This window comes from Nilaparvata lugens, chromosome 3, assembly GCF_014356525.2.
Source record: "Nilaparvata lugens isolate BPH chromosome 3, ASM1435652v1, whole genome shotgun sequence".
NCBI classification, from domain to species: Eukaryota; Metazoa; Arthropoda; class Insecta; order Hemiptera; family Delphacidae; genus Nilaparvata; species Nilaparvata lugens.
This window is the reverse complement of record NC_052506.1, coordinates 1,211,333-1,223,990: the sequence shown is the minus strand read 5'-3', so window position 1 is coordinate 1,223,990 and position 12,658 is coordinate 1,211,333. Positions and strand designations below refer to the sequence as shown.

Genomic DNA, 12,658 nt, shown 5'->3' with positions numbered 1-12,658 from the left:
TCTTAGTTGGTGGGTCAGTTCATTGCCTCTTGGTTGAGTGTTAATAGCTTGATATGAATTTGTGTTTTGTGGCAAAAAACTGAGTGAAATGATTTTGGTTGCAGGATCAGGCTCGTTCACAGTGGGAGCCAAGCGTCTTCTGTCGGACACCAGCTGGATTGAGTTGGACCTGAGCTGTGGCAATGGACCGGCCATTACATTCAAGGCGTTCCGCTCGCTCACCAAGTCCATATTCGGCACATTTGTGCCGCATCTCCAGTTCACCAATCAGGGTATATCGGCCGGCGCTGAGACCTGTGAGTAGAGAAGCAATGAAGTCTTGAAAAATCGTGGAAATAATTTTAAAATTTATCCAAATTAGCTGTAGACTGTAGATGTAGGTTTGGATGTAGGCTGTAGATGTGATGGACGTTTACTCAGTTTTAAAGGGAGTGTAACCGGGTGCGGCAGCTAAACTTACCTCTTCAAAGTGAACGCCATTTAGTCAGCTGATGTCCTAGTAGAGAAAATTTGGTCTCGTTAGGGTACAACCACACTGAAAGCGGAGCGGAGCGTGGCGTGGCGCGGCGTGGCGTGGTCAGAGCGTTCATGATACACACAGGAAGCGTCGAGGCCTGCAACCGTAGAGGACTCCAATATTACCATAGAAATCAGACTATAGAATTATTCATCATAAATCAGCTGTCTAGTAGACTATAATACTACCCGTTCAAAAACATCGAACATCTGGAAAATGTATCTTTCCATCAACGTTAGTAGACAGTTGACTATAATACTACCCGTTCAAAAACATCGAACATCTTGAAAATTGTATCTTTCCATCAACGTTGTAGACAGTTGCAGCCAGACCTGATAACAGCGCTCACTCTCACATTCCGGGACGACACGTCACGGTACGATAGGACAGAGAGATCCATATTTATTTAGGATTTTTTCTAGCCATTTCAAATTGATAAATTATTTATTAATTTTTGAGGAAACATAACAACAGGTCAATGTAACTTACTGAGCGCGAGGTCTACTGTTCACAGAACTACTAGTATAGTTTAAAAAGTTATCCAAATTAGCCGTAGACTTTGATGGACGTTGACTGAGTTTTGAAGAGAGTGTATCAGTTGAAATGATTTGACTACAGAGTTCCCGATTATCAGTTCCACCTTCTATACTAGATACGTTAGCTGTGATTTAAGTTATTCTGATGTAATATTAATTTCTGATACTTGTTAATAATTTATTATAAATATATTGCATTTGTCAAGAAATTATATTTTCTCATAATAATAATAATATTCGTATGGCTTTTATTGGTGGGGAGTTCCTGACGGAAGTTCCACCTCGCCTGAATATATCATTTGAGCCGTTGCGGAGGTAGAAAAGGATAGAGCTAACTACTTTGTTGGCTGAAATGAATTGTTTGACTGTATATTGTTTGTTTGTTTGTCAGCCCTGGCAATGAAGGTGAGCGACCACACGATGGGGTACGTGGTGTGGCGTGCGGGCGGCTCCAACTCGTCCATGTCGACTTCAGTGGCTCGTGACACGGACCGCAGCCATTTTGGGTTGACCCTACAGCTGGGCATTCCGCACTCGTTCGCATCGCTCAACTACACGCACAAGCTCAAGGAGAGGGAGATGAAGCTAAAGACGTCGGCCAAGTGAGTAGAGTGATAGCCAAAGTAGGGTTTACATTAGTCAAGTTTACTTGAAATGCAGTTCGCATTGTTCAACTACACGCACAAGCTCAAGGAGAGGGAGATGAAGCTAAAGACGTCGGCCAAGTGAGTTTACTTGAACTCTATGATAGAACTTCGTCACATTATTCAAAAGACTGATACAGAAAATGCGAAGATATACAAACAACTTCTCTCAACAATAACACAATCCAATATTGCAAGCTCGAACGGAGAAATTATGAATGTTTTGAAAGGGAGTATGAATATTTACGATAGTACAATAAAGCGATTTCTTTTCAAAACAAACTTAGTTTACACAACGGGTTTTTGCTTGGAAGAGGGAGGGAAGTGCGTAAAATTCCAGCCCCACCAATCAAGATTTGAAACTATAGAAAGATACGTCCTGGTGACCAACGATACAATACTTATGCTTAATGGCAAATTATTAGCGAATATAAATAAATTAAACTTTAAGGATTGTAAGTTACCCAATATTAAATGGTATGACGGAGTACCTGGTTGTGGGAAATCCTACTTCATAGTTTCTAAGCATAATCCTGGAAGAGACCTTGTCCTTAGTCAAACACGAGCTGGCATAAAATCTATTCGTGAAGAAGTGGTTAGGATGCATGATATCGATGATGAAAGGAGCATAAACTTAGATTATAGAACTGTGGGATCTTACATTATAAATAGCTCGGGTGAAAAAACCTATGAAAGAGTTTTCATTGATGAAGTATTATTAATGCATGCTGGTTACATTGGTTACATAGCTGAATTCGAATTGAGTAAAGCACAAGACATAATTGTAGTTGGTGACTCACAACAGTTACCTTACATTGAGAGAAGCTCCTTGGAAACGAAATGGCATGAAATGTGTGGCTTCTGTGAGCCGTATGCATACCTTTCAAAAACCTGCAGATGCCCAGTAGATGTTTGCTATGCACTTTCCTCCCCCCCACTATAACATCATCGCTACGCTAAATAGTAAAATCTCATCCATACTTCCGACACACAGATTAGGTGAACATCATTTTATATTCTCGGAGACCCTTTTTTTGACCTTCTTACAGGAGGAGAAACAAAGAGTAGCTGAAGCACTAAATTGGGGAGAAAATACTTGGAAAGGATGGAAACTTCATACTATTCACGAAGTGCAAGGACTAACATCTAAAAATCTGGTGTGGTACACTGACACAACTTTCCTTGCTCATTGAGCTATAAGCCTCATTCTTAAACGAGAATGATTTAGGGGAATAACATAATGACGATTGGCGGCAACATATTTGAAACTAAGATCAGACTTCTGTATATGTGTATAGTTGTTTTCAGAGTACTTTTTCCTTTGTGTAAATTGTGAAATTCGATATTTTTTAAAAGTCGTCAAAACAGCTGTTCTACAGATGAAATATCTCGACTATGTGTTCTTTTTATGAACTGCTCTACCTACCTACCTCATGCACGAGAAGGAGGTTACAAAGTCCATTTCTCAAGGATGGGGTGGACCCCCCATTAGTTTCTCAGAAAGGAGACTCATTCCAGTTAATAGAGCCGATAAATAACTATACAGGGTATGAATTTTAAAAAAATCGGTCAAGTCATTTTTGAGAAAATCGTGAAAGACATGTTTTTCAGTGATTATCCGTCATTTTTCTCCATAATATTACGGAGCTCCTGAAATTTTCCAGAAATGAGACTCATGTCAGTTGATAGGGCTAATAAATAACTGTCCATGGTATAAATTTGAAGAAAATATTTAGAGCCGTTTCCGAGAAAACCGTGAAAAACATGGTTTTTTAGTGATTATCCGCCATTTTTCTCAATAATATTACGGAGCTCCTGGAATTTTCCCAGAAATGAGACTTATGTCAGTTGATAGGGCTTATAAATAGCTATCCATGGTATAAATTTAAAGAAAATCGTTAGAGACATTTTCGAGAAAAACGTGAAAAACATGGTTTTTTAGTAATTATCCGCCATTTTTTCCGCCATCTTGAATTGAATTTTATTGAATTTCTTATTGTCGGGTCCTCATGGTATAAGGACCTTAAGTTTAAAATGTCAAGTCAATCGGTTAATTAGGAATGGAGTTATCGTGTTCACACACACACACACACCACACACCACACACACACACACAACACACACACACACACACAACACACACACACACACCACACACACACACACACACACCACACACACACCACACACACACACACACACACATACACACACACAGACCAATACCAAAAATCATGTTTTTGGACTCAGGGGACCTTGAAACGTATAGAAAACTTGAAATTGGGGTACCTTAATTTTTTTTGGAAAGCAATACTTTCCTTACCTATGGTAATAGGGCAAGGAAAGTAAAAACGTAGTATTAATTAGAGTAGATTACCGGAACAGAGACATTTATAACAGTATCCAACTTGCAATATCCAACTTTCACGCCACACCAAAACTTTCAGATATTTAACTACGAGTGTAGAAAAAGATGCAATTGACAAACTCATTGATAAATTAAGAACAACAAATGAAACTGATCTTGAAAAGTGGAACAGGGATAGATTATGCATGCTTGATAACAGACTTGATCATGGCTGATATTGATGAAATTCTTACTTTGCTGGAAATTGATAACATCACTCCTGAAATCGATGAGTATATCAATTATGTTCCTTCAATAAATGGAAAAAATATTGAATTCTTAAATATTTTCTCGACCAATATCCGCAGCCTTCATGCAAATTTCAATCAGTTAATCTGTTGTATAAAAAGCTTAAAAACAGATATCCATGTAATAGTTCTTACTGAAACTTGGCTAACCGAAAACATTCCGTTTACTTACAAGATCCCAGGTTACACCGAAGTAAATAAATTTTCGAAAATTAATAAATGCGACGGTCTGTGCATTTATATTAGAGATAATATTGATGTCAGTGTGATCGCTTGTGACATTGTTGATGCAAACTCGTTGTGCTTGGACTTGAAAACACCAAATGATAAAATGTTCAGAGTTATAGGAATTTATAGATCACCCAGTAATCATAACACCGAGAATTTTGTCCACAGCCTAAACCATTTCCTTGACAATATACCCAATTCAATGAGTGTTTGTATGGTTGGTGATATAAATATAAATATTCAATCAACTGGTATACAGGTTCAGGAATACATGCATATTTTAATGAGCAAAGGCTTTAAATCTCATATAAATGGAAGTACTAGAGTATCAACCACATCTGAATCGTGCATAGATCATATCTTTTTCAAAAACACAAATAGCAATTTCAGCTTTATATTTGGGAACATCTTCAAGACAACAATAACGGATCATTATTCGGTTCTATTACATTTAGGTAATGAACGGAATCCCGAAACCACTTCAAATAGAAATATGCCTGCAAACAGCATAAAAATATCATACAACTACAGACTTTTTGCTGAAAATTGGAAAAAGAAAACTGGAATACAATTTTTGGAAATGAAGATATAGATATACTTGTTGAAAACTTTGTGGAACGGTTAAATGGTATTATTAATTCAGTCAAAACTGAGATAAACATTCCTCACCGAAATCGCCCTTTGAAGCCTTGGATAACGCAAGGAATAATAAGATCAATTACTATACGGGATAGAATGCATGATAGAATAAGGAAAGGTCCTGCAAATGCTGATTCAATAAATGAATACAGAATTTATCGGAACACATTGAATAGGCTCATAAGTGAAGCGAAGGAGAAATATTATAAAGTTAAAATAGAGCAATGTCAAAACAATAGTTCAAAGACAGGCTATAGCTTTGAACAATGAACTAGCGAATTCTCCCAACTTTGATCACAATAACGATATAACCGAAACACCTCTACTGAATTCTTTCTTCATGAGATCAACAGATTCTAAAGAAATTGAAGAGACAATAAAAGAGCTGAAGAATAATTGCGCCCCAGGAATGGATAATCTCAATAACACAGTACTCAAGCAAATAGGCCACACTATTTCACAGCCACTAGCCACGATTTTTAATAAATGTTTTAAGCAAGGCTACTTCCCCAAACACTTCAAAAAAGCCAAAATAAAACCTCTCTTCAAGCAAGGAGATCCATCAAATCCTGGCAATTACAGGCCAATCGGTTTTTTTAAAATTATGGAAAAGATTATTAGTCCTGTTTTTGAGCAAACATAAAATAATAAATGAAAATCAATTTGGATTTCAGGCTGAGAAGAGTACGGAAGATGCATTAATTAAATTTTCTAATACTGTTTCACAAAACCTGAATTCCAATTACAAATCTATAGCGGTTTTCTTGGATATCAAAAAAGCTTTTGATACTATTCCACATTACTCCCTTTACAATAAACTCGAGAAATATGGCTTCAGGGAATTTTTCTAGAATTAATTAAAAGCTATTTGAGAGATAGAACACAGTCTTTAACAATAAATGGATGTACTGATACCTCTAAAATGACCTCTTACGGGTTACCTCAGGGAACTGTACTTTCACCAATCCTTTTTATTATTTATGTGAATGATTTACTGAGCCTGAAACTAAAAAACTCAACAACTATATCATTCGCAGATGACACTGCAGCTGTTTTCTATGGAAAATCGTGGATCGAGGCTCATGAAATTGCAGAACAGAATTGTTTTCTTATTAAAAAATGGTTGGACAAAAACACTTTGAGCTTGAACATTGATAAAACCAATTACATCACCTTTGCACTCAATACAACTGGTAAATCCGACGAAAATATGAATCTGAGACTACATTCAAACTGCAACATGAACTTCAATAACTGCACTTGTCCCATAATAAAAAGAGTAACAAGTACAAAATATCTAGGCGTCATAATAGATGAATATTTGAAGTGGGACATCCATATCAAATTTTTATGCAAAAGAATCAGATATCTTTCTTATAAATTCTACGAAGCAAAAAAATTCTAAACTCAAGTCATCTTAAAATGGTATACTTTGCACTGGTACAGTCCATAATTCAGTATGGTATTTCAGTATGGGGGGCTGTTATAATTCCCACTTGGAAGAGCTTTTCATAATTCAAAAATCAATCATTAAAACAATCTTGAATAAGCCTAGACTTTTCCCAACCAACCTGACTTTTGAAGAGTTTAACGTGTTGACAGTTAGACAGTTGTATGTAATGAATGTAGTGAAGTATATATTTAAATATAAAAATAATTTCATTTGCACTAATAATACTATCAATAATCAATACAATTTAAGACCCACCTCAAATAAGTACCTAATCTATCATACTAACATTGAAAATATTAGAAGACAACTCATATATTTAAGCACTAAAATTATAAATAAAATTCCTAAACAAATTATTAGCTGTGCCAAGATAACAAAAAAAGTCAAAACAGATATCAATGCTTGGATCAAAATTAACTACTTCTTCTACCTTTGAGAACTATAATAAGTTAACAGAAAACTTTTCTGATTAGTGCACTCACTTCCCCTACTTGTGCTCTATCACATCCCTTTCCCAATCCTTTCCAAAAATTCCAAGGATCAAAAGCCTTCCTATGACATGGATAGCCATAGTTGGAAGAACTTTTGATCCTCTACCCTTCTTCACCACATAACATGTATAAATTGCCTTCTAATATTGTAATGTGTTCTCATATTTATGTTATTTATTTTATACTGTAATGTTTTTTTATTGATGTAATTAATTTTTATTTCATATTGATGTATCTTATGTGTGTGTGTGTGTGAATAAATAAATTGAAAAAATAAAAATTGAGTAGAGTGATAGCCAAAGTAGGGTTTACATTAGTCAAGTTTACTTGAAATGCAGTTCGCATTGTTCAACTACACGCACAAGCTCAAGGAGAGGGAGATGAAGCTAAAGACGTCGGCCAAGTGAGTAGAGTGATAGCCAAAGTAGGGTTTACATCAGTCAAGTTTACTTGAAATGCAGTTCACATTGGCCAACTTCACGCACAAGCTCAAGGAGAGGGAGATGAAGCTAAAGACGTCGGCCAAGTGAGTAGAGTGATAGCCAAAGTAGGGTTTACATCAGTCAAGTTTACTTGAAATGCAGTTCACATTGGCCAACTTCACGCACAAGCTCAAGGAGAGGGAGATGAAGCTAAAGACGTCGGCCAAGTGAGTAGAGTGATAGCTAAAGTAGGGTTTACATTAGTCAAGTTTACTTGAAATGCAGTTCGCATTGTTCAACTACACGCACAAGCTCAAGGAGAGGGAGATGAAGCTAAAGACGTCGGCCAAGTGAGTAGAGTGATAGCCAAAGTAGGGTTTACATTAGTCGAGTTTACTTGAAATGCAGTTCGCATTGTTCAACTACACGCACAAGCTCAAGGAGAGGGAGATGAAGCTAAAGACGTCGGCCAAGTGAGTAGAGTGATAGCCAAGTAGGGTTTACATTAGTCGAGTTTACTTGAAATGCAGTTCGCATTGTTCAACTACACGCACAAGCTCAAGGAGAGGGAGATGAAGCTAAAGACGTCGGCCAAGTGAGTAGAGTGATAGCCAAAGTAGGGTTTACATCAGTCAAGTTTACTTGTTTACATCAGTCAAGTTTACTTGAAATGCAGTTCACATTGTTCAACTACACGCACAAGCTCAAGGAGAGGGAGATGAAGATCTAGACTTCGGCCAAGTGAGTTGTTAAAGGAAGGTTGTTGTTGGAGAAAGACTGTCATTGTATAGGGTGCGGCATCATAATTTCCATTTTTTAAGGCTGTGCAAAGGCTAAAAATAAACTTTTCTACTGGTGATATTTTTCAAAGGTTTTAGATTTTTATACTACAAAGCTATCAAAATTACAAATACTCAATTGAACAAAAATAAAACAGCATAGAATGGAAAAATTTATGAAAAATTCGCCTATAAATTACATTCAAGGTACAAAGAGAACTCCATACTATTATTCAGGAGATACTAATTTTACCAGTCTATATTGTATGTTTATGAGGTTTTAAGGCTGTGCAAAGGTTTGAAATAAATTTTCTACTAGTGATATTTTTCAAAGTTTTTCGATTTGTATACTATTGAGCTATCATCATGAAAAAGTTTTCTCAGGAAAACATTTTTTTCGACCATTACTTTTTGAGATATGAGCGTAAAAGGTTCAATTTTTTGGGACAGAACATTTCAAACTTGGTATAAGATAAATCCATGAGATTTATAGGACAGATTCTTCATGGTTTTGTTGATCTAGTAAACCAAAATTTTTCTGAAAATATCGATTTTTGAAAAAGTTATTCAATCTACCAAAAATGGCCAAAAATAACTCAACTATTGGTAATTTTTGGTAAATTGAATAACTTTCTTAAAAATTTATATTTTTAGGAAATTTTTGTTTTACTAGATAAAAAATGCAATGAAAAATCTATCCCTTGAATCTCATGGATTCATCTCTTACCGAATTTGAAATGTTCTGCCCCAAAAATTTAAACTTTTTGCGCTCATATCTCAAAAAGTATTGATTGAAAATAGTTATTTGTATATCTAGAGTGAAAAGTACGACTTTTTCTCCCTGTGGGAAAAAGTTTGAAGCCCGAGGCGAAGCCGAGGTCAGCAATTTTCCTGAGGGAGAAAAAGTATTTTTCGCTCGTGATGTACACAACATTTTTCCTCCATCTACATTTTTTTATAGAAACTGCAAATAAAATCATTCTAATAACTTACGTATTGGTGACAATGATTCCTAACAACATAACCTAAATCTAAAACCTAAAAACCGGTCGTCTAATTGGCACTGCCGATTGCGCTATCTATCGGCAAAAGTTGTAACAATTATATCAGCTGAGCAGCTACCAAAAATGGCTGACTCCAGATTACGCGGCTCAGATTCAAATCTGCAATTCAATGCAGATCAAAAATATTTGTTGGCTGGTATTTTGAATAGAATAAAATATTTTAAAAATTGTATAAATTTTTATCGTCTACTAATATTCAGAATATAATAATTATCATACAAACATATATTTCATGAGTTAATGAAATTTCTGGTTGTGGTATTGAATTCAGTTGACTCAATGACAGACACCTCTATTATGCTTTCTCATCTGAGCTTAGACCTTCTAACCTATTACAATGTAAGTTTCAAAATAGAGATGCTCCCCATGTTATTTAAATGGAGTCACTTTTACTCCCTAGGGAGTTTTTCTTTTTTTTACTACCGAGAGCGAAAAAGTGACACTTTAGTATTAGGTTTCAGGGAGTAAAGTAAGTACTTTAGACAGTAGGTGGAGGAAACATGTTTTTCTGAGAAAACTTTATCATTTTGATAGCTTAATGGTATACAAATCGAAAAACTTTGAAAAATATCACCAGTAGAAAGTTCATTTTTAGCCTTTACACAGTCTTAATGCTCACTATTCAGTTAGTTGATGACATTGGGGAGTGCTAGTAGTCACTTCTCCAGCATGTGGTTGTAAAGTTTTGTTCTTGCACAGTTCAGTCGCCATTATGCATTGGAACAACGCGTAGCCATAGAGGCCTAATTTTCGAGTGGCTGTTCAGTGTTGCAGCACAGCACGCCTTTTGGAATCGGTTTAATTTAGCCCCGTTGACCAGGAATTAATTATTTCGTGGGCTACTACGTTTAGAAAACTGGTGTGGTGCACTCACACAACTTTCCTTGCCGTTATGAAAATTGAACAACTGACGCTAGTGTTCCCGTGAATCTCAGGTCCACTTTTCTAAGATCTGAGCCAGCTGGTGACAGGACAATAACGCTGGAGACACACGAAGTCTGCTATCTCTTCATAGTGAATGATTTAATAGAATCAACAGTTGCCAACAGTTTGCAATTGAATAATCTTTTTTCTCGAATTTCGAGCTTATTTTCAATTTTAGGTGAAAATGCTACTGAACATTAATTGTAGAGATTCTTATGCTGAATCTTTTCCACTTGAAATTTTTTGTTTAAAATTGTATCTGAAGCCTGATAATTGAGAATCTAAAATCAAATTTTACATAGATGGTGCAGTGCTCCTGAAATTTTTACAGATATGAGACTTGTGACAGTTGATAGAGCTTATCAATGACTTTTCTAGGTATGAATTTGATCAAAATCGTTGGAGCCGTTTTTGAGAAAATCACGAAAACCCCTTTTTTTGACAACATTTTCGCCAATTTAGCCGCCATCTTGAATTGCATTTGATCGAAAATGTTCGTGTCGGATCCTTATAGTGTAATGACCTTAAGTTCCAAATTTCAAGTCATTCCGTTAATTGGGAGATGAGATATCGTGTACACAGACGCACATACACTCATACACACACCCACACATACAGACCAATACCCAAAAACCACTTTTTTGGACCCAGGGGACCTGGAAACGTATAGAAATTTAGAAATTGGGGTACCTTAATTTTTTTCGGAAAGCAATACTTTCCTTACCTATGGTAGGTAATAGGGCAAGGAAAGTAAAAATAGTAAAAAACGAAGATCCAAAGTTCCACGGCCCATTAGATCACGTGAAAACATGGAGACAGTGAGAGCTTCAATTTTGCTATCTCCAGGGCGTTTAGCACGCAAACATGTGTCAGCCCGTCTTTTGCAGTGCTCGAATGAAATTCTAGTCTCGGCTAACGCCTCGAGCAGAAACATCATTCTCAACTGCAAAAGGCCCCTTCCCATCCTTGTGACGTAAGATACTATTAAAGAACAACATACAGATAGAAGTAGTCAAAATTACGCATGCAATGCTTGAAAGGGTGATATCGAATACTATAAATAGGTACTCTAATAATTGTATCCAGAGTAGGGAACTTCACCTGCATTATAATTATACCCTTCAAAACTTTAAATACATACTTACATTTTGAAAATAGAATACATTTTTTATGACTCTTACAATGCGTTTTATCAAGTTTTGAAAAAAGGAAGCCAAGATGCTGCACCCTGTACTTTGAGGTAGTGTTCACACAGTGATGGAAAAATACTATTATTGGCTTTTAAAGGAAGTGGTCGAAAAATAGTACCGTCGGTTCTTATGGAAGTGTTCATACATTGGCAGAAAAATGAATATCATAGTATTTTATGGGAGTATTCAGACGTCGGTGGGAAAAGAATAAAAGAATAGCATTGGATGTTACAGGAGTGTTCACATAGTGGTTACAAATGAATATCATGTATTTTATGTTTAACTTTGGTGGATAAAGATTGCTGTTGATTCTTATGGGGGTGGATTAATAGAATAGAATAGAATGACTGCCTTTATTTTATACCTGGGAGGGCGAAGTTAGGGCGCAGTCGGCCCTCTCTTACACTTAACCCTCCAATATAATACTAAATTATAATTTAACAAGCAATACTCAGTAAAATAAAATGAAACAAAACTATATTTTAAATGAAAAAAGTAAAAAAAAAAATAAAAAATAATAAGTGGAATAGTTGAATAAACTTAAAAGTAGAGCACTCTTAAAATAACAAAGATCTGTTGGGAAATAAAATACAACACATTTATGACGGAATGATAGGATCGAAGAAGCAAATAAGAGCAATATGGCTACAAACCTTATAAGCTAGATGAGAAAATAAGGAAATTAATAAATACTTCTAGCATGAAATTAATTTTGAGTTGAGATAATAGCTTAGATAACTGGCTTTAGTTCTTATAAGAGTGTGCACAAAATTGGGTTTCGTGAACCATATAATATGTTGACAATAGATATCTATGATATATTATAAATGAGTTTTATAATTAAATTGTTATTCAATCAAACAAATGTATGAGATGCTACTGTTTCCTATTCTAAATACTGACCTATTATTGAAAACATTTTTGTGTTTTTCATAGGGCTGGAACATTTGGAGCATTGTTCGAGTACGGTGTAGAGAAGAAGGTGTCAGAACAAAGTACGATATCGGCCATGGTCAGTGTGGGAGTACCCACTGGTGTCTCGCTCAAATTAAAGTGAGTAGTCGATCCAACTAATTATGACGCTGTATTATACACAGCCACAAATATGGCCGTAAT

At 35.8% G+C, this 12,658-nt stretch overlaps 1 protein-coding gene across 2 annotated transcripts in view; it reads left to right on the top strand.

The window, feature by feature from the left end:
• Window positions 1-12,658, top strand: part of LOC111057814 (dnaJ homolog subfamily C member 11) — a 60,705-nt gene that overhangs the window by 22,732 nt on the left and 25,315 nt on the right. For both annotated transcript variants that reach the window (XM_039422584.1, XM_039422583.1), the window contains exons 7-8: window positions 1,445-1,655; window positions 12,479-12,595. In XM_039422584.1, the coding sequence (XP_039278518.1) occupies window positions 1,445-1,655; window positions 12,479-12,595 (328 nt within the window). The remainder of the gene's footprint in view (window positions 1-1,444; window positions 1,656-12,478; window positions 12,596-12,658) is intronic.